This window comes from Telopea speciosissima, chromosome 10 (assembly GCF_018873765.1).
Source record: "Telopea speciosissima isolate NSW1024214 ecotype Mountain lineage chromosome 10, Tspe_v1, whole genome shotgun sequence".
Taxonomy (NCBI): domain Eukaryota; kingdom Viridiplantae; phylum Streptophyta; class Magnoliopsida; order Proteales; family Proteaceae; genus Telopea; species Telopea speciosissima.
Window position 1 is genome coordinate 15,596,876 of NC_057925.1, and position 21,438 is coordinate 15,618,313.

General features: G+C 38.2%; 3 protein-coding genes across 3 annotated transcripts in view; 1 reads left to right on the forward strand and 2 right to left on the reverse strand.

Annotated features, from left to right (window-relative positions):
• Nucleotides 1-9,267, forward strand: part of LOC122641738 (probable ADP-ribosylation factor GTPase-activating protein AGD11) — a 33,155-nt gene extending 23,888 nt beyond the window's left edge. Inside the window, exon 10 of the mRNA XM_043835030.1 lies at nucleotides 9,257-9,267. The gene's annotated coding sequence lies outside the window, so the exon portion shown is untranslated. The remainder of the gene's footprint in view (nucleotides 1-9,256) is intronic.
• Nucleotides 9,268-9,500: 233 nt separating this feature from the next.
• Nucleotides 9,501-10,041, reverse strand: LOC122641743 (17.3 kDa class I heat shock protein-like). Its single transcript, XM_043835034.1, has one exon. The coding sequence runs from the start codon at nucleotides 10,000-10,002 to the stop codon at nucleotides 9,535-9,537; it is 468 nt and encodes a 155-aa protein (XP_043690969.1). The 5' UTR covers nucleotides 10,003-10,041; the 3' UTR covers nucleotides 9,501-9,534.
• Nucleotides 10,042-14,913: 4,872 nt separating this feature from the next.
• On the reverse strand, nucleotides 14,914-16,405 carry LOC122641741 (17.8 kDa class I heat shock protein-like). The gene is made up of 2 exons (XM_043835033.1): nucleotides 15,899-16,405; nucleotides 14,914-14,925 (listed from the first exon to the last, which is right to left on the reverse strand). The coding sequence occupies exon 1, from the start codon at nucleotides 16,370-16,372 to the stop codon at nucleotides 15,902-15,904; it is 471 nt and encodes a 156-aa protein (XP_043690968.1). The 5' UTR covers nucleotides 16,373-16,405; the 3' UTR covers nucleotides 14,914-14,925; nucleotides 15,899-15,901.
• Between the last annotated feature and the right edge of the window lie 5,033 nt (nucleotides 16,406-21,438).

Below are 21,438 nucleotides of genomic sequence, written 5' to 3' on the forward strand. Positions count from 1 at the left end.
GTCGTCCAATTGTAAGATAGCCGGTTACGTCAGGCTGGTGGTGACTTTAATAATTAATCAAGTTTGAGTACTTCCGTTAAAAGTATCTATAGAATAAAGAGTTTAAAACTGGACCGGCTAAGGTGGTTGAACCAAAATCAAGTATTTCTTTGGCTCAAAATTCCCAATAGTAGAGTTGGGGATTTTTCTTTTATTTTGCTCGTTAAGATTAGGAACAAGTATTCAAAACACGGAATCAGGAATTGAATCGATTCTTGCGGATTATGATCCTATTTCTTTTTTCTATAATGAAAGGTGATCCTCAACTTGCAGTCCTTGATGTCCGACAAAATTTTTTTGTGGTAACTAGTTTTAGTTAATACTAAAAGATCAAATAATTTTTCATATTATACAGATTTTAGTTGAGTGATAATTGAAATAAAAAGAATATGTTTATTGACGAATGCTTGCATTCATTGTTGTCAATGTATAAGCGGAATTAATCAATTAAATATAGGAAAATAAGATTTACAATTTATACTAATTCGGACAATAATATACATGTTGATCACGTTATTTGCATGTCCTAGGCCAAGTCAATGAATGCACAGGAGAATCTATCATTTTTTTAATAATTCTTTTATGTATATAATTATATGACATTCATAACACTCACACTTATCTTTTTTTTTTTTTTGTTTTTTGTTTTCGTAAACTCTATTTCTTTGATAGAACTTTGCAAAATAATAAATACATAAAAAATAAACCATAATATATGCCATTTATTTATTTGATAAAGGCATTAATTGTTGGGCACCATCAAATATAAAATTTATTCGTTTAAAGTGCTTTGACGTTATGATTAGGCTTTTATATACATCTCATCATTATATCTATCTACGGAAATTCATAATATTTTTGTTTTCTAAAATATTCAATCAAATAATCAAATTCTATAAATTAAAATAATTAAAAAAAATCTCTACTTGATGGTGTTTCCTACATTCTCTCACAGGTACCATGGGTGAAAGAAAACTCAATCAGTCAATCCTTTCATATAAACCAAACAAAATCAAGCAAGAACAACTTAACATTATCCGGTCAATAATTTGATAAAAAATATGGTCTAAATTTCAAAACTTTTCATCCACTTAAAAAGGTTAGGGGAAAGTTTTCATACACAACTGTGTAAGCCGTGTATGTGACAGGGTGAGAGTTTCAAGGCATTCATTAATGGATGAGGGTTTATGACTTTTCCAACTCTTTGTAAGAGGGGACACAATCGTGCATGCTTACACGACCGTATATAAAAACTTCCCCCAAAAAGTTAAGAGAAATGGAGACATTTAGGCCAGTTCAAAAAAGTTGCCACCCCTACTTTAAAAGCTATAAGAAATGGACAAAAATGAGAAAAAAGTATTGAAATACTGTTGAATCTTTCTACATTCAGACATGGAATCAGTAATTGGTATCCCATACAATATTCGTCTTGATTGATATCGATATGGGTTAGCTTATATCAATCTGGATTGGATAATTTTACCTCTACTTTTAATTAAAAATAGTTTTTTTTTTTACATTTTTACCTTTGATTCTATACAAATTCTTGATCCAAGATCGTCCACGAATTTATATCCGTTTTTGTTAGTATTGATAAGGGTCGACCATGATTTGAGTGCACGGTATTGGAATGGATATCGATAACATATAAAATTGATATGATACCGATATGATATCAACATGGATCGTTTGTATCAGACAAAAGTATCTTTAAAATTCCTTAAAAAAAATGAGTTTTCTAACCATTTTACCCCTTGTTTATACCGTGCTATTGACACAATATCGATATTGATAATTAACAAAACTGATACATATTGCTTAATACGATACCAATACTTAGAACCATGGGATTGACGGATTCGACCGATCCAATACCAATTCTTAGAACCATGCTTTTAAAGGATTGGAGTGTAGGACACTAAGAACTAGGGTAGGGTGGGGGGAAAGGCACCATAACTTGTGGTCCACAAGAAAGTGGTTCAAATTCCAAGTCCAACCGCCAACGACAAGTATGGATAAAAAAGGCATAAAAAAAGCAAAGGAAAGGTGTGTAGACTGTGGAGTACTGAGTGTTCTGGAACCAAAGGTCCTTTTCTTCCTTCACCTTTATTAAAGTGTACCCTATAACTCTGAGCATTGGACCACTGTATCAAAACTATTTTTTAAACTCAAAACCAATTTTTAAATTTAAATGGGGACCATAGGTAATAAACAGATTGTGTCAGACATGACCGACCACACGAGTCCGCCGGCCTCATTCCTAAGGTTGTCAAATTACTAATTTGTTCAAAATATATAATTGTCAAATTTATACTCTAATCCATCACGTTTAAAGTGTTACATATCTAATTAAATATTAAACATGTTAAGGGTATTTTAGTAATAGAGCAAGTAACTAAAACCCAACCAGACTTTGGTTAAAGAATGTGAAGTAGTTGCCTAGCATCACCAGCACCAACTAACCTACCAGGATTGAGACAAGACTATTTATTTGATTTAACTTAGCGGAGAAGCTAATCTCATATTCTCTCACCTTAAACAAACCTGGTCTACCCCAAACTATTAGACCGGTTGAGTTGGTACCATAATAATGCAACCCAAAACAAACCGAATCCCGGTTGACCCCACTATGATTTAATAAAACCAAAAATTGGAACAAAGTTTCAAAGGAGAAAACTGTAAAAAATAGCCTAAGTTATATGAGTAAATAAGCTTCTTTTTTTTTTTTTTTTTTTGGTAGAATGAGTAAATAAGCTTTATAAAAATAAAAAAAGAAACTCTAATTAATTGTCATTTTTTTTTTTTTTTGTAAACCTAATTAATTTTCATTTATTTACTTTCACTTTACACATGAGAAAGATAGCTGTATTAATTGTTACCAAAAATAAAGAAAAAAAGATAGCGGTATTAATTACCTTTTTAGTTGGGATAAGGTTTAAATATATACTTCCTCTCTCTTGTACATTTACCTTATATGGGTTTTCAATGATATGAATATAAAAAGAAAACTTTCCTACCCAAAAGTATTAATTGCTTCATTTCTTTTCTTATATAAATAGGATAAGGCTTTATTAAATATTTCCTTTCTCATTTTAATTACCTTGTTTAGGTTTCCAAAGTTATGGAAATCTAATTATACTCTTCATGAAAATTTAAATCCTTCCTTTAAAATAAAGGAAACCTAATCTACTTCTAGTAAGAAATATATCAGTTTTTTTTTCCATTAAAAAAATAAGAAGAAAGAAATATATCAGTTTTTCTTTTGGGTAAACAGAAATATATCAGCTGTCATACCAACCATAATGATAACCTTTAGAAGACAACAGTGAAATATTGTAAGTGTTTTATCTTTTATTCACTGGCTATTAATGGTATCTGATCTCTCTAGTCTCTATTGTGCGGATGCCCCAATTGCCCTGCTGGCAGACACATGGCTGTGCGTAATAATGCCTTACCTCTGCTCAAGCGCCTTATTCGGTGAGGGTAAGCCGGTCTACGCAAGACGGCATAGTTGGGGTAGCATGCAGTAGACGATCCTGATCCCTATTAATGATCATTCTAATTAATAATGGTAATAATATTTTTCCAAGTCTAAAGAAGCAGGATTTGGATCCTCTGCGGCCTGGGGTTGAGCGGCCATCATGTTGCCCCTCAACTCACAGGCCGCCATGTGGATTTCATGCAAATCCAATGGTTGGTAGATGGTGGTTTTTCAAAATTCAAAATTACCGCTTCAAATTCAAAAATGTCAGGTCATCATCTACCAACTATTGGATCGACATGAAATCCACTGAAATTCATGTGGCGGCCTATGAGTTGAACGCAGCACAACAAACGCTCAACCCTAGGCCACCGAGGATCCAAATCCGAGGAAGCATCCTATTTGAATGATTTATTACTAGAGATTAATTACTTGGAGTTTGATTTTATTTTCGAAAATGGTTTAACATGACCTAGAACTAGGCGATCTATCTAACTTTCAAAATTGTCCATTGATATGCTTATACATTTCTTTTAAAATTTTTGCGATGAAAAGAGAAGAAAAATTAACAAAACAAAAAACATCTACATTATCCTCAACATGTTGCAATAACTTAACCACTCTAGCCATATTGATGTAGTTCGGATCCTGATTAGTGTAAAACTTCGTATTTACAAATTCTTACATTTTTGTGTTACTTTTTCGTAAAATCTGGTCATAGTTGTCGTACGGATGGAAATTGCTCGCTGAAAGCTTCGCTGCAATATGTATCGCGTCAAAATCTATCTCATGGATTAAAAGTTTTTAACTTCTACCAAAAAAAAAAAAAAAAAAAAAAACAGTTTTTAACTCTTTAATTCGGAGGATCCTTAAAATAGAATCTTATATAACATAATATAAAGAGTGTGTAGTCGCAGCGCTAAGGGTATGTTTCTTAAACTCAACGTTAACCGTAACAGTTTAATCTGAGCCATTTATTTTTTGATCTTCTAATCATAGCCATTGAATAAAAAAAAGCTTATAACTTACTAACCGTGACAACAGGTTTCTTCTTTTTCCTTTCTTCTTCGTTGCAGGGGAGTGTTTCAGGTGACACAAAACCCTACTTGGTTCAGGGGAGTGCTTCAACCTGAAACTTCCGCCGTCGTCGTCTTTGTTTGGTATCTCCTTAAACCTGAAGCTTTCGTGGAGACAACCAGCACAGGTGGAAGAGGAAACCCTGAACAATTAAAACCCTATCTTTTTCTTCATTCTCTCATTCTCTATAAATCTAATTTCTTTCTTTATTTTTTTTTTTTTCTGGTTTTCTAAGCAATTGGAAGAACATGGAAATGTAAATTTGAAGAAGATTAAAAAAACAAAATCATAATTGCGGCCTTTTCTGGTCTTCATTCGATTTTCTTTTTCTGGATTTTTCCATTAGATTTTCGATCAAGTAATCAATAAATCACATAAATGTACAAAATAGAAAGAACAAAGAAGGGAATCTTTCTGTATTTCCCCTTTTCTTTTACCCTTTCCCTCTCCCCTCATCCTCTCCTCTAAAAATCTCTCAAATTAGATCACCTCAATGCAATTAATGTTTATTACTCCTCTACTTCCTCCGCTTTTTGAACTCAGGACGACTCAGCAAACTTCTTTGCCATCTCCATTAGATTCTCCGAAGGAAAACAGACTCACCCATCACCAACCATTACAAAAAGAAACAGAAAACAATTAGGGTTTTGCTGTGTTGAGCTGGAAAAACCTCTCATGTTGTACGAATACATCTCGAATGGCACCCTGTACGATGGAAACATCTCCAACAAACACGAAGAGGAAGGGGAAGCTGGCAGCTGGAGCGGTGGAAGCTCGCACAGAGAAAAAGGCTCCAGCGGCAGCCATCCTCGGAGAAGACAATTAGGGTTTTGGCTGTCGGGCTTCACTGACTTAACCCTTCCCGTTTGTTTTGGGATGCAGGTCGATAGCTGAAGAAGAAGACGTGGCCGGTTGCAGGTTAAAAATTCAACGGTTAAGATCAACTAGTTAAATCTCAACGGTTGAGATTTAACCGGTGAGTTTTAACGGTGTGTTTATCCTACTTTCCCACTCACGTTGCCACTTTTTATCCTAATATAAAAATAAAAAGTAATATTTTTGAATCAAACTCGGGCTAAACCAGCCTGACTGAGCTGTCTCCGAGCCAACCCAGCCATGGGCTAGGCCCTACGACTATGCATGCAAGGGCATGGCATGGCATGCCTGCTGGTGTACATGCGCCACACAACTAGCATACCTACCACCTTCCATCCATCAAACTATCTACTCTCGTCCATTCGCCCATCGCTAGGGGTGTCAATTCCAGGCTAGATTGAGCCTGCCTGTTTAAACTCCAGTCTGGCCCGACACATTTAGTAATCAGGCGGTCCTGGTGTGGGATCCTAGCCCACCGGGCGCTTGACCTAACCTACCCGATTACAGCCCGATCTAGCCCGCTCTAGCTTGTAAACTTCCCCTCCCCTTCACATTTCCTTTCTTTGTTTGTTTCCAATAGTGCATGAATTTCTTATCAAACAAAAAAACCAGTGCATGAATGGATTTTGACCGTTCATGGGCCGCTGGACCTTCATCAACCTCATCACCCACCTTCACTATGTCCATAACTCCACCACTGAGCAATATTTTCTTCATTCTTCACCCATACCATCCTGTAAATGTAGGTAAACTGACACACTCATGGCCAAACTCATACCATCTATGGTCATCATGTGGCGCCCACCCGATGATCCTCGCCTAGCTCAATTAGGTTCAAAATTGAGCCCAATTTTAAATGGATGACCTTGGGCTCTTCAAAATGTATGTATGATTGCCCAATCCAGGCCCAGCCCACTTGGACAAATTGAACGATCCCCATATACCTAATGATATAAATATGTTGATGATCCAATAATTTTTTTCTATGATGCAATCAATAATGTATATTAGTATTCTTTTTTTTTCTTCTTATTTTTTAATATTTTTTTTAAGGCTACACTGTTTTGCCCGTTTATATTTTAATAGGCCTATTAAGGACCAGTTAAGGCCCGATTCTAGTACTCGATTATAGCCTGAAGCCCGACCAAGCCCAACCAGGCCCGGGCCGATTATCTAAATGGACGGTCACGATGCAAGCTTCAAGCTTGGTTAAGCCTGGTTAGTCCCGACCGAGATCAACCGAACCTGACCGGTTGACACCCCTACCCATCGCCATACAACCCACCATTCCCTATTGCCCATCGCCGCACACGTGGGCCTGCCCCTGCACCTAGCTTCATAGCCCTAGGGGCTTTCGAGGCATTTCTTCAAACACCTATTGGGTTATATAAAGCTCTGCATTTGGAGCCCTTAAAAGTTTAGAAAAAATTCCCCCAAGAAGCTCTCGGTGCTCTTCTTTCAAACCCAACTTTGAGCACCCCCATACAATTCTCCAGTAATTTTTACTTGGTTTGCAAGTTTGGACATTTGGAGTAATTTTTTTGAGTTGCGACTCGGCAGACCCTATCAACGGATTCCAGCAATCCAGACATGCACACACTGAGCCAAGACGTTCCCAGCATTGAGGCTAAATTCACATTTTTTCCATTTGTTTTTGTATTTATTTTATATTTTTCTTTCAGTGGGTGTCAAAATAGTTTTTTATTAAAAATTCCTTGTAAAAAATAGTCAAAGGTTTTGATGAATCTTGGGAAAGTATACATGATTGCTCATGATACTTTTGATGGTTTTTGAAAAAACAAACGTCAAATCCTCTTTGAAAAGACATATTTACCCTCAAGGGCATTTCAATAATTTACAAAAAAGGCTCAAGAACCCAAAGTTGGTTTGTTTTTTTGGGTGGATATGATAGAGAATGTTTCAATATATAGAAGTAGGTTTTGGTTTGGTGACAAATTCCTCAAAAAATTAGCCAAAATGATTTTACCATTTTACCTCCCAAAGGATATTTTGGTCGTTTGCATTTAAAATATAAAAAAAATAAAAAAATTCCCCAAAACATATATGTTATGTATTTCACGATTTTATCACATTTTTGGTTGAATCTCCCTCTAATTACATCTTTAGACCATGTTTTGAATGTTTCTCCTTCCCTGTAGAATACATTTGTCATGTTGAACAGTGATGGCCATTGAGAGGGAGTAGGTGAATCAGTGGATTCTAAAAAGTTTTCCTTCAACAGATTTACTTCCCAATTCACTTGTTGATGTCCCTGGCACTCATCACAACTCCTGGAACTATCCTCCCAAATGCACAGTCACACAATCTCACACTGTTTGGCAACTCTGACTTGGGCACACTCAACCATAGTCACAAACACTACTACCAAAGGGCTGATGATCACAATGTTGTCAAGAGCTGATACACACACTAAGCAACTATCACTCAAGTACACAACCTCAAACACTCAAACTGGAGATCCTCATTGTTGGCATACATACACATACATAATCGTGTGACACACCTTTCCTCTCAACCACAGGCGGACATACAATTCCTTTGGCAAGGTCTACCTGGTGTGCACCCCCATCCTGCAGAATCACTCCAAATATACATGCATGCATCCACAACATAGAATATAAGTTCTTCGATAGATTGCCTACATGCACAGACTAGTGCCCAATAAGGCTCAACATATACTCATCTCTATTTTCTCAGCATAGAACTTAGAGGCTGCACTCACGACAGATTCACGAAAATAATACTACCGGTGTCCAACATCCACTGATCGAACACCCCAACAAGTACGTAGTCAAGTTTGGGCTTATACATATATCCTACAATGAAACCTCATGTAGCATAGGTCTATGGCAATATAACCTAGCTAACGCATGCAATGAAAATACAGAATCAGACAAAACAGACTACAAGTATAGAGAAACTCACAACATGCTCTGCCTTTGATCTCCATGTAGCATAGGTCTATGACAATATAACTTAGCTAACACATGCAATGAAAATACAGAATCAGATAAAACAGGCTACTAAGTATAGAGAAACTCACAACATGCTCTGCCTCGATCTCTGACTTCTAGAGATGGAATCTGACAACTTTGGTAACTCTTGGAATCTTTAACTTTGGTGATGCTTTTTTTATTCTACACAAAACAAAAAGAAGTATCAACAACTAGAAACTTAACAAGTTTATCTCTAGTGGCTAGACCTCCCAATAAACATCCTGATCTTTATCCCCTCCAGTTCCCTGCCTGGGCCAGTCCCCAGTCCCCATAACAAGGGGGGGCAATGACCACCCTATCCCTTCCCAAACACTCTGCTCGGGTGGGGTCCCACCCCCCCCTTTATTAGACAGACTGGGGAACTGGGCCGGGCAGGGAACTAGAGCAGATAATTTTTCATAACCGTCCTCCAAAAGAACTCCTTGAATTGAGGGTGTAGTTTTAGTTTCCACGCAAATTTCCAAATTATTTTGCCTACGTTGATGGTACATACTACCCATTTCATTTTTAGTTAGGATCTTCACAACCATATGAAAATTCAACATACTAGTTTGAGATAGAGGGCAAGTCCGATCTCCATCACACAAATTACAATCAGTAGGAATTTTACAGATAGCCTTCGCAATATAAGAAGTAAAAAGATAATACACCAATCCAACATTCCAATGAACTCCAAACATTAATTCATTCACAGAACAGAATCTGATACAAAAAATGATAACTATGTGGAATTATAAAGTTCCTTAACCCAGGCACCCATGGGTAGTTTTGTAAAACCAAACAAAAAAATTTATTTTTTTGTTAACTGGAACAAACAATGAATGAAAAGTTTTGTAAGAAAAAACCTGATTTTGTGTAATCCAGAAATTTGACTATTTATTAACCACTTATTTAGAGATAAAACACAAAACAAAAGACACAACTTAACAACCAGCTTCACTGAGTTCACTAAACTCAGTTTCCCAACACTCATCAAACCAAACCAAACCAAAAACACACAAACATATTATTGTTTTCAGTTCCACACTTCCACGCCTTCAGAGTTCAGCCAGAGATCTCAATAGCCTTAACCTCAGGCTTCTTCACTTCTTCCTTGGGGACAGTAACCGTCAGCACACCATTTTCCATGTTGGCCTTCACCTGATCCACCTTTGCATTCTCCGGCAACCTAAACCGGCGGAGGAACTTGCCGCTGCTGCGTTCCACACGGTGCCACTTATCAGTCTTCTCTTCCTTTTCTTTGCTCCTCTCTCCACTGATCTGAAGAACCCTTCCTTCCTCCACGTCCACCTTCACTTCTTCCTTCTTGAGCCCTGGAAGATCAGCCTTGAAAATGTGAGCTTCAGGGGTCTCTTTCCAATCGATACGAGTGTTAACGAAGGCTTCGGTTTCGCTAGTGATCTGAGAGCGAGTGGCGAAGGGGAAGTCCAAGAATGGATCCCATATGTCAAGAGAGAATGGGTCGAACACAGTGGTTCTTCGACCACCCAAGATGTTTGGAACCAGAGACATCTTAATTTCCTTTTTCTATGAAGAACTGAGAAAAGATGGAAGCAAAAGATACAGAGAATTAATGAAAGAAGAAAACCAGGAACTGATTACAGGAAAGGCAATTGTGTTATGTGAATGGAGAGTGGAGAGGATAAGAGTTGTATTTATAGGGAAACAGAAGCATTGTCTAGAGTGTTTGAGGTTGGTTTGAGGGAGTTCCTGATGTTTCCAGATGGGTAGAATAGATTGGGGAACACTGTTCTGCTTAAATATATAATTCATGAAAATGATGATGAGTTGGAAGATTAAATGGGTCCACGCATGCTTAGATTATAATATAATATTATATGAGATAAAATAACATGATTGCTAAAGCAATAGGGCTAATTTTTTATTGCTAAAGCGATAGGACTAATATTAATTAAGAATTAACCAGTGATATTGTTCCCCTACTCATCCAGTTCCTTCTAGTATTTGTCATTATCAAATTATATTTGCAGAAGAATCAAGAAAGGGTAAATGAAAAGGAGGGGGTGCATGGGTGGGAAGGGATGAAAATGAGAAAATGAGAAAATGAGAAAATGAGAAAATGAAACCAGACGTTATCATCATATTACTATATGTGGGACCTAGTGTTTTTTTTTTATATTTTTTTGTTGAATAATATTTCCGATAAAGGAATCAACTCATTCTAATTATTGGAGATTTTCATCTCATCCTCTCAATAAGTCGAGTGCATTGTCCAGTGCACCACATTTAAGAATCTAACAGTAAAAACATGGGCAATGATATCTTTTTATTCTTTAAAGTGTTGAATGAACGGTTGAATTTTTTTGTGTGGTGCAGTTGAGTGGATAAATGTTTAACTATTAGATAATCAAGATATCAGTTTTCACAAATTTTCAATTTTTCAAAAAAAAAAAATCTATTTATTGACTATTTAATGAAATCAACCTGAAATTGAAATCAAAATCACACCAAATCAACCCTTAAGTTCTAATGAATGTTAGTTGGGTAGATTGGTGAGATGACCTGAGTTGAGGAGTGAGGACTGAAGGTTCATGAACCTTCTTTCCTTCTATATTGACACAATAAATGAATAAAAAAAAATTCTAATGAATGTTAGTTGGGTAGATTGGTGAGATGACCTGAGTTGAGGAGTGAGGACTGAAGGTTCATGAACCTTCTTTCCTTCTATATTGACACAATAAATGAATAAAAAAAAATCTTATTTCTCTTATACATTGTTATAATAAATGAATAAAAAAACTCTCATTTTCATATTCACTCTATCTCTTTTTCGTCAATTGCTTGGGCTGAGATACCTTGGCCCTAAGGGCGGGTCAATTGGTCAAGAGCTGGAAATTTCTGATCATAATCAAGGCCGAATCGGGTTGAGCTAGGATTAATGCCTTGGGATGAACCTGGCCCAGCCTAGCCTGACCCTGTCTGCTTCTTCTCAGCCTAGCCTAGCCCTTGTATCTCTCTTCCCCCTCCCGTAGACCCTTTTTTTTTTTGTAGTGTCAATCAGGGTCAATTCAAACTGACCCTAAGAATGGTTGAAGGTTGGATTTTTCAGGCTCTGATTTAGGGGCAGGCCAGGCCTAGTCCCAACTAAGGGGACCTAGGGTTGACCTAGGGTTTTAAAAAGCTCAACCCAACCCAACCTGTGGCAGCTATAAGACCTTAGAAATTTTTTTTGTTGTCTTCAATATTAACCACTTTTTTTCTTCTCATCTATGAAGCAAGTAGGCAACCATAGTCTTTGTCTCTCCTCATTTGCAGAAGTAGAAGAAGGAAGATATTAAAAAAAAAGGACAAGAGATCACTGTCTGATTGTATAGCCCCTACACCAGAGCGGGGGCAATGAGAGCGCATGCAAGAACATCTGTCTAGATGTAATTTTTTATTTCATTGGGGGTTGAACAGTAATTTCATGCGCTTCTATGTTTAGACATAGGAACCCCATGACCAGGTAGCATTCTTTTCCCCTTAAAAAATAAGAAAAAAAAATATAATTTATCTTATTCAGAAGGTTTTGAAAAGGATAAATCGAATCGAAAAACTTGATCTCCCAATTAAATAAATAATTTAAGTCGTCTTTAGTCACAATAATTGTGGCCAATTTTTTTCTGAAATAAACAAATTCTCCTAAATCTAGCGCTAAATCTCCCAACATCTTAGTATCCTTTCTTCTCATCAATCCTAGATGATCCAAAAGTCCAATAGAAAAACGGCAAATCCAAGGTAAAACCAGTGATGGATCTAGAATCTAGTGTAAGGTGCATGTAATTAATGCAATTGTATGGGTGATTTCTTTATATATTTTTGCTTTGTTTTTGTTTTTGGTTTTTTTTTTTTTTTTTTTTTTTTTTGGGGGGGGGGGGTGTAACTAGGAATATCATTAATGCTATAAGAAAACAAGGTACAAATGTACAATGGATTATTATCCTCTTCAATTTCAAAAGCTTAGTAGTACGACAGTGCCAGGTGGAGATGCTGACATATGATAGTTCAGACATCAAAGCAATGCCATGTATCCGAGCTATTATGTGTCAGCATCTCTACCTAACACTACCACGGTGTCGACCTCTAAGAATTTGAAGAGAATAATTTTCCATGTACAACACCTTTTTTTTTTTTTTTGTTGGTAATAGTGTATCAATCAAGAGAAGAAAAACCTTTGCCAACATAAAAAGCTAAAAACCATCAAAATGAAATGCAAAAGTAATCAAATCATTAATCATCAAATACTTACAATTGCTCTTTTCCACCAAAATAAAAATCATGTGAAATATGGTCCCTACTATAAAGCAACTATCTTTTCTTCTACCCAGTTTTTTGTTATCTTGTGAATCACTTTTGAGGTTAAAAGAGTCATTTGATATGAGATAACAAACGATTAATAATGAAGATCGAATATAGTAGTAAAATAACATTGATTTTCTCATACCAAGAAACCAACTCGGTGCCACAGCACCGTACTATCATTGCAAGTCGGTTGCCTCTTTTAGGTCATCCTCCCTTTAACTCCTAGGGGGCCACTAAACAACATAATATTTCAGCAAAGTGTGATGCAATTTCAAAGCCGAAAGGTAAGGAATACTCTGGAAAAGACAAGAACCTAATGAGGATGGATAATCTCTTTGTTATTTTTTACAATTCTTTACAATTTTTTAATCGTTTGTTTAGATGATCCTGATCCTCTACTGCCGAGCTGCCCGATAGGACCTTATTATCAAGAAATAGTAAGGCATTAAATTACCATTTTACCCCTATTCGAAAGCCTTGCCCGAGTGGGTGGTAAGATAGTTATTTATCGCCTTATTGTGTCTTAACAGTAGGGTCCTGCCAAGCAGCTCAATAGTAAAGAATCCAAATTATTGTTTAGAGGGGTTTATGGGGTGGAAGAGTTGTGGGATTAGTGAGAGGTGGTCTCATGTGTTTTGAAAAGTAAAGAGTTGATGGATTACTGTGCATTCCATGGTTGTAAAGTCAAGAGGTAGAAAAATTATGCGATTTGCAATGTCATGTCAGTAAACAATGGTAATGATTATGTTCCCTCCATTATCTCAACATTTCCACTCCCTTCAAACAAACAACATGAGGTAGGATTGTTGCAATGTCATGTCAATATTTTACCACAAATTTCCCACCCCTTGCAAACTATTCTACTAAACAAACAGGACCTTACGGGGGATTGTTCTCATAGAGATACTGACCGGAGAGAGTCTAATTGTTTTTTTAAAGGACCATGACGACCATGAGGAGGATCTTTCTTTTCACCTCCACTTCAAGCCCTTTCTCTGCAGCAGCAGCCCTATGGGTTTGGGATGAATGGTTTCGAGAGGAAGAAGACGAATAGTCCATAGCCTTCTCCTTAGGCTTGGAATGAAAACCAGTAACATTGTCGCAAGAAGGAATATCAAACACCATTGTGGTCTCAGACAGCTGGAGGAGGGAAGGGCCATGCACATGGTGGGGGAGCGGGAGGAGATGGAGAGCTGGACAGGGAGAGGGAGGTGGACGGGGGAATACTATTATCCCTATTTTACTCCTTTGATAGTGTTTCTCGATAGGATTCTCTAGGAATTAAATTTATAAATTGTGTCCTTCTTTGATCTGATTCACTGTAAATCATGTGTTGCCTAAGAATGCCCTTTTATTATATTTAAGGGTTGATGATCTCTGTCCTGCAGCGCAGCCTACGCCTATACACATGGACTGAGTATTCAGGGGGGTAGGATGATCATTAATGATTTTTCTTGTGCCACTTGGTGGAAATTTTCTTGAAAACTCAATCTTCATCTCAAATTTAAATTTTTTTATTTGGCGTATATTAAATGCAGGGATTCCGATTAAGGATACTATTTGAAATGGACTCAGGTCAACTTCACTTTTACTCTCTGTGGCATTTGTAATGAGACACTCTGACATATCTTCCTCTCTTGTGATTGGGTTAAACATATCTGGGCAGCTGGTCCTTTGGGTCTGAGGACAGAATTCATTTAATCCCCATCTCTGAGACATTTATGTATTTCTACTCTCTTAAGCCGCAAGCTTGATAAGCTCTCTCTCATTTAGTTTTTTTTTTTTCTGTTTTTATCATCACCTACTATTTTATTTGGGATTTTAGAAACTATTGTGTCTTTAATTCCGTTAAGCCTAATCCTCCTGTTTTTTAATTTGGATGTAATATCAACTACTGATGTGGCTATTTCTAATCTCTCTAGGCTTGATTTACCTATTCTAGACTTCCTTGTTTTGTTATGCGCAGGGTCTGATTCTGGAGACATAGGTTATTTTGGATGGGCATTTGGCATTTTGCTATATGACAAATTCATTTTGTTGACTACAGGACAGATTAAAAATAATCATGAATTGGAACCGGAGTTAACTGCAATCCTCACCGGTTTAGCCTGTGCTGCCTTGAGAGGTTTGAAGCTGAAAGAAATTTGGTGTTCCAACACGGCACTACCTGGACTTCTTCCAACTCCATCCCATTCTCCTTGGTCTTTTGAAGTATTAAAATATTTCTTGCAAATTTTGGATGGAGCCAAAGATGTTTCTTTCAAGCATTTGACAAACTCTACCTTATTAACTTGGCTAATATCATTAGCTAAATATACTACCCGGACTAATGTACCTTGTGTCTTTGAACATTGTTAAGAATTTGCCATCTCCTTAATATATAAGTATCTCTGTGTTGATCAAAAAAAAAAAAAAAGGGTGATCATTTTGCCCACGCTCATGTGTCTGAGACCTCTGGGCTCAACCTGCGCCCCAGAACATTTGGCCTATATTTAAATTGCAAGAAAAATGTATATAGAGTTTCACATTGAATAACATTTTATTTACTTGGAGCATATTTTTTAAGGGGTGCCGTTCTCTATGCCACAACGTAAGCTACGCCCAGGCACATAGGGGTGAGCACAATGGCCACCCTACCCCTGCACAGGTTGCCCATGTGCCTGGGCACAGCCTGCGCTGCGGCACAAAGAACATTCTCCCCAACTTGAAATGGGTTTCAAAAATTAAATGTATTTAACAATGTGTCCGAAATGACAAGTGGTGACTTGTGAGATTAAAAAGTTGCCTTGCTTATCAGTTTGATTGTGGAGATGCATTTGATGATATAAACCAATAATCATAACTTATTGACAGAGAGATCCCAGGGGTGGAGGGGGAGGAGAAAGAAAAAAAGGAAAAGTATGCACCTTTTACTGGAAATATAGAAAGGATCCATGGCCATTGATGAGCCACTTATTTACAGCGCGTACACGCGAAACAAAGACAAACACAGACACAAACGAAGCAGAATACGAAGAAGCCCAACAACCTATTAAAACCAAATTATTATAATCACCAAACAAACCCAGTTTCTCATCAAAAGCAGATCACGAATTAAAAAACTAACTCCTCAGCCAGAGATATCAATGGCCTTGACCTCAGGCTTCTTCACTTCCTCCTTAGGAACAGTCACAGTGAGCACACCATTTTCCATTGCTGCCTTCACCTGATCCACCTTTGCATTTTCAGGTAACCTAAACCTCCTTAAAAATTTGCCACTGCTACGCTCGATCCGGTGCCACTTGTCGTTCTTCTGTTCTTTTTCTTTGTTCCTCTCGCCACTGATCTGCAACACCCTACCTTCCTCAACTTCCACCTTCACTTCTTCCTTCTTGAGCCCTGGAAGGTCAGCCTTAAAGATATGAGCTTCAGGTGTCTCTTTCCAATCGATTCGGGTGTTGACAAAAGCCGTTGTTTCGCTTGTGAGTTGAGGACGAGAAATGGAGGAAGGGAAGTCCAAGAATGGATCACATATGTCCAGAGAGAATGGGTCGAACACATTGCTTCTTCTACCACCAAAGATGCTTGGAATTAGCGACATTTTGGGTTTTCTAAAGAACAGATAAATGAAAGACGAAAAGGAAGACTGAATTGAAAATTGAGAAATGAATACAATAGAGATCAACTACTTTGTTTCTGTGCTTTGTGGGGGTGGATGAGATGTGTATATATAGAGAGAGGGAGGCTCTGGTTCTCTGTTTCGGGTGTTCGTGATGGTTCCAGAGAGAGTAAAGGGTTATGAGGTTAATTATATTAAATTAGCTATTGGTTGGGTTGGGCATGGCTACACATGAGGAAGGTCGTAGAATGTTTGATTGAAAGCTCGGGAATTGGAATGACCCAGAAATTTCAAGAGAACCCTAGAAAGACTTGTCTATTTTGCAATTCACACTACTTTCCATCCAACGATTTATATTTCATAAGGGCTATTTGGGAACGTGGTTCGACAACGAGACAGGAGTCCGGCTAAGAGTGGCCTGGTGCATAACTCCAAGTTCATTGGTTCTCAATGATTAAGTTGGGCACATGGAATGGACTCGGCTCCTGTCAATCCGGGCAGCTGGGTTGCCAATCCAGATCCTCTATTGTCGAGCTGCCCGGCAGGACCGTGCAGTCCAGACACAGTAAGGCATGCAGTGACCGCCTTGCCCGAGTGGGAGTAAGGCGATCATTGAGTGCCTCACTGTGTCTCGGCTTCACTGTCCTGCCGAGCAGCTCGACAGTAGAGGATCCCGATCCCTGGGTTGCACGTGCAGCGCCAGAGATGAGGCGACTTGCATTTACCACCTTATCCCTACCCGAGCGCCTTGCCCAAATAGGGGTAAGACGGTCAATGCGCACCGCCTCACACATGCAGCCCAGCTGCCCGGATTGACAAAATCTTTTTGGCACATAGAATACCATGGGTATTAATGATCCCGTTAAATATACTGTAATCATTACCAATTTATAATACAATCTCCTTATTCTCCAAAAAAGAAAATATCTTCTACTCTTGGTTGAACTTCGAGTTCCTTTAAGTTTTGGGCTCTTCGGCCTTTGACGGGGAGCTAAAGCTTTTTTTTTTTTGGAGAGGGGGGGGAAGAAGTAATTTTCTATAAGGGATAAGGCAGCACTCCCATGTGTCTCTCTCTCCTCCTCAAAATAAGGGGCAAATGTATCTTTTCATATGGGGAGGAGAGAGATAGACTCATGGGAATGTTAGCATAGGCCACACTCCTGATAGAGTTTTTTTTTTTTTTTTTTAAATGTAAAATAAACACTATATAAAGCAAAAAGGAAATTAATAACATTGTCCCTAAAAACTAGACAGATTCTATTAGTTCGGGCTCAACAAGTTTAGGGTGTTTTTGGTTGCATAAATCCAAAGGTGGTAATTTCGTGGAATCGTGATTCTCAATTATTAAAACTGTTTGATTGTGTAATGCTACAAAATTAAGAGAACCACCTGATTCCACTTTTTGTACTAAAGTTGCTTCATTTCTGAGTTCATCTTAAGAGGCGAACTCACATCTGGATCATCTGATTCCATAGTACATTTAAATATCATGATTCAACCTGGAAGTAATATTTTTAACAAAATATTTTTAATAATTAATATTTTATTAAAAATAAATTGCTAATATTTAATTAAATAAAACACTAATAGTTAACAAAATAAATATCTTATATTTAATAAATAAAATACCATTTTTAAGTTAAATATTTTGCTTATATATTTTTAAATAAAACATTAATAATAAATTAAATAAAAACTACTATTTAATTAAAATTTGATATTTAATTTTAAAAAACTAATATTTTATCAACTGACAAAATTAGGATAACCAAATAGATTTTCAAGAAGATTCACGTCACAAAATCATAATAACCAAATAGTTTATTTTCCAGAATAACGAATCCACAGATGGTAATTCTGTGGATAACCATCCAAAATCAATACAGGCTCCAACAGATTTACACAACCAAACACACCCTTAAGTTGTTTGCTAGGAAGACCCTATCACGAGATTGTTTAAAATAACATATAAGGAAAGAGAACGCTATCTGGTCCTGTGCGGCACGTGGATCTTGCGCATAGACACAGGCCATGCCTTAAAGGATTTTCGTCTTTCCATGGGGACACGACGATCATTTCTCACAACCCTGTGTCTAGGCGCAAGAATCGCACGTTACACTCGACTATGTTCTTTTCCTCTAACATATATTAGAAAAACATGGAAAGTTCTGATATCACATAAGATTGAAAAGAGTTCCCATGACCAATCCTTAACTGTTCTCATCTAACAGTATGGAAAAGTACCTTCATTACGAGTATTATGAGCATTTAGTTAATATTTGGGTGATGACATCATCACTTAACTGTTCTCATCTAACGGGGGGATATGATTGAAAGAATCTTTCAAAATATAGGGAAGTTTATGAAATAAATGAAATCTTAGGAGTGATAGACATAATTGTTTGAAAACACAGGGATGGTAAACATAAATTTCCCTCTATTTAAATGGAAAAGCTATTTGTAATCAATCCGATTACAACAATGAGTTGTAGCCGGACATATTTACCCATTTACCCATCTTATACTATTTACCAATTACTTGAGACAAGGGTTTTCTCTGTAATTTCCCCCTTCTTCTCTCTTTCCCATCCTAAATCCCCTTCTTCTTCGTCTCTGACTTTTCGAAATGTGACGCTAAACACCCCTGAAGGATTAGGCAGCCTTTACACTAGATACAAATTGAAGGGTGGGTGGCTCCGACAATAACTTTTGATAGAAATTAATTTCGCATGACTCGCTTCATCATATTGAGTCCCTCACGGTAATCATTGGGTCCTCCGGTGAGAATCTCTCTCTCTCTCTCTCTCATGTTATCTAGGATCTCCGTCTTCCCTGCTATAAACAGTTGAACTCGGATACGATATATAGTTCTTCAAACTTTCATTTGCAGATTGATTCTTCAGTAGTAAAAAAAAGGGATTTCAATTTTATCGTACTTTTTGTTCTTTCAAAAGAATATCGAGTGTGTAGCCCTTCGCTGTGGCAGTGGAAACAGATCCCTCTCTCGTCCCAACGTTAGAGCTAATCAGTAGCAACGACAGCCATAGCGGAGCTGTTTGTGTAGACGAAATCCCTTGCTCCTGTTGTCACCACTGTAGAGAATAAACACCCCCCCCAACTTGTTGGAATTTTAAACGATTTAAAAATTACTGATTCAAAATATTATTTTATTTTATAAAAAATGTGTTAGAGGATTATGTCCTTTTCTAATAGATACCTAAATAGCCAACGGTGTGCCTATTGAAAAACTAGTTTGAATGGCCAACAAACAAGTCTTGTGAAAAAAGACATGGTTTAGAGCATATCTTTTGGAGACATCTCTTAGTAGTGTCTCTTCTTCTCCTATATAAAGAGAGGAGGTCTTGCTTATTTCTCTAATATTGTTTTGAAAACATTCTTACTTTTGTTTTCCTTTCTATCATCGTGTGTCTGAGTTAGTGAGTATTACCTTCGAATACTGCCTATTTGTAATCACACTTGGGGTGCTGCCATTTGTGATTGGAGTTGTTTTATCTTGAAGTTGAGAACGAAGGATCAACCCGGTCTACACATATTTGGGGCGTTCAAATACCTTAAGGAAAGTACGTTAGTACGACTCAACTCAAAGCATAGATTTGATAATTCAAGTGATATAAAAGGATGGTATTGGTGCTATCAATCCCTTCTCTAATTTCTACGAGGATATTTCGGTGACATAGAAACTGCCACACAAAACAGGTAAGTGTTGTTGATGAACCGAAACTCACACCAACCAATCAGGGATTGCCACGTGTCCTAACCTAAGAAGGAGGGCCAGCTCAGGACCAAAACCAAGCAGGCCAACCAGGAGAGAACCAACCCAAATCGGACTCAGGCGCGGACTGCATGACCCCGAGCACGGATTCCCCGAACACATCATCCCCGGGCATAGTCTCCCTCGAACACAGCAGCAACCACCGCCATCAACAAGACACAGACCGCATCACTAAGGACTCTAGGCCACCGCCTATCAAGTCACGTAGTCTGAAATGACCCATGTACCAGGAACCTCATCTACCACGTAGATAGGTCAATCCACCAAGGATACCAAGTCTATCATAACACTACGTCTCACAGGAAGACGTCTACTAAGTCTAGCGTGACACCACGTTTCACGGGAAAACAACCAGTCAAAGATGAGCCCTGCTACTTAGGGACTCTATCACCTATGAAGGACAATCTACATCAACTAGGACTCTCCACACCGCCATGCTCTACTATTAAAGGGAAGGTAATCTACCCCTCAACCCATCTTGAGTTCTATACACTCATCTGTTTTCTCAGAGAGATCTAACTTAGGCATCGGAGAGTCCTAGGTCAGAACCACACTGGTTTTCCTTTGTCACCCAGGGTCTTTTGCAGGTTACGGCACTCGAAGGACCGCTGAGCGATTTCTTGACGCAACAGATTGGCGCCGTCTGTGGGAACGACACTAGCCATCGTACCTACTAACTTGTTCTTATAATCATTCCATGGCACCACGAGGTAAGAAGACCGCTCCCTCCACCAACAATGCTGCGAGGGAGGGGAACGGATCGCCTCCTCCAGAGAGTTCACGTCGCAGAGCCACTGACCATGTCTCTCTAGAGAGGGAGATCCCAGATGATGATCAAGTTGCAGTAGTCGAACCCAACAATGAAGTAGTGGTGGAGGTAGTACCTGACTCCAATGCCCCAACAATTATGGGTCAGATCAATGACCTACAGAGACAGATCCTCGGGGATCAATAACTCTTCCGCGACTACCTAAGGCAACGTGCAACATCTCACCGTCGCAGGACGGACCCTCGACGGGAACAGAGCCCTAGGAAGTCCCCTCCTAGGGGTGACAGATCAGAGAGGCACACCAGGCAGCGGGGAGAGCCTTCCCAACCTAGGGGGAGATCAGCGGATCCTCCAGCACGGTCAAATCAGGGGAGAACACCATCACACCGATCCGTAGTACCTAACCCTGAAGGGTCCTTCCAGAGGTCGGTGTTTGATGGTCGACTAGGAGGAAGTTATGTACCAGAGCAAAGCCAGACTTACCGT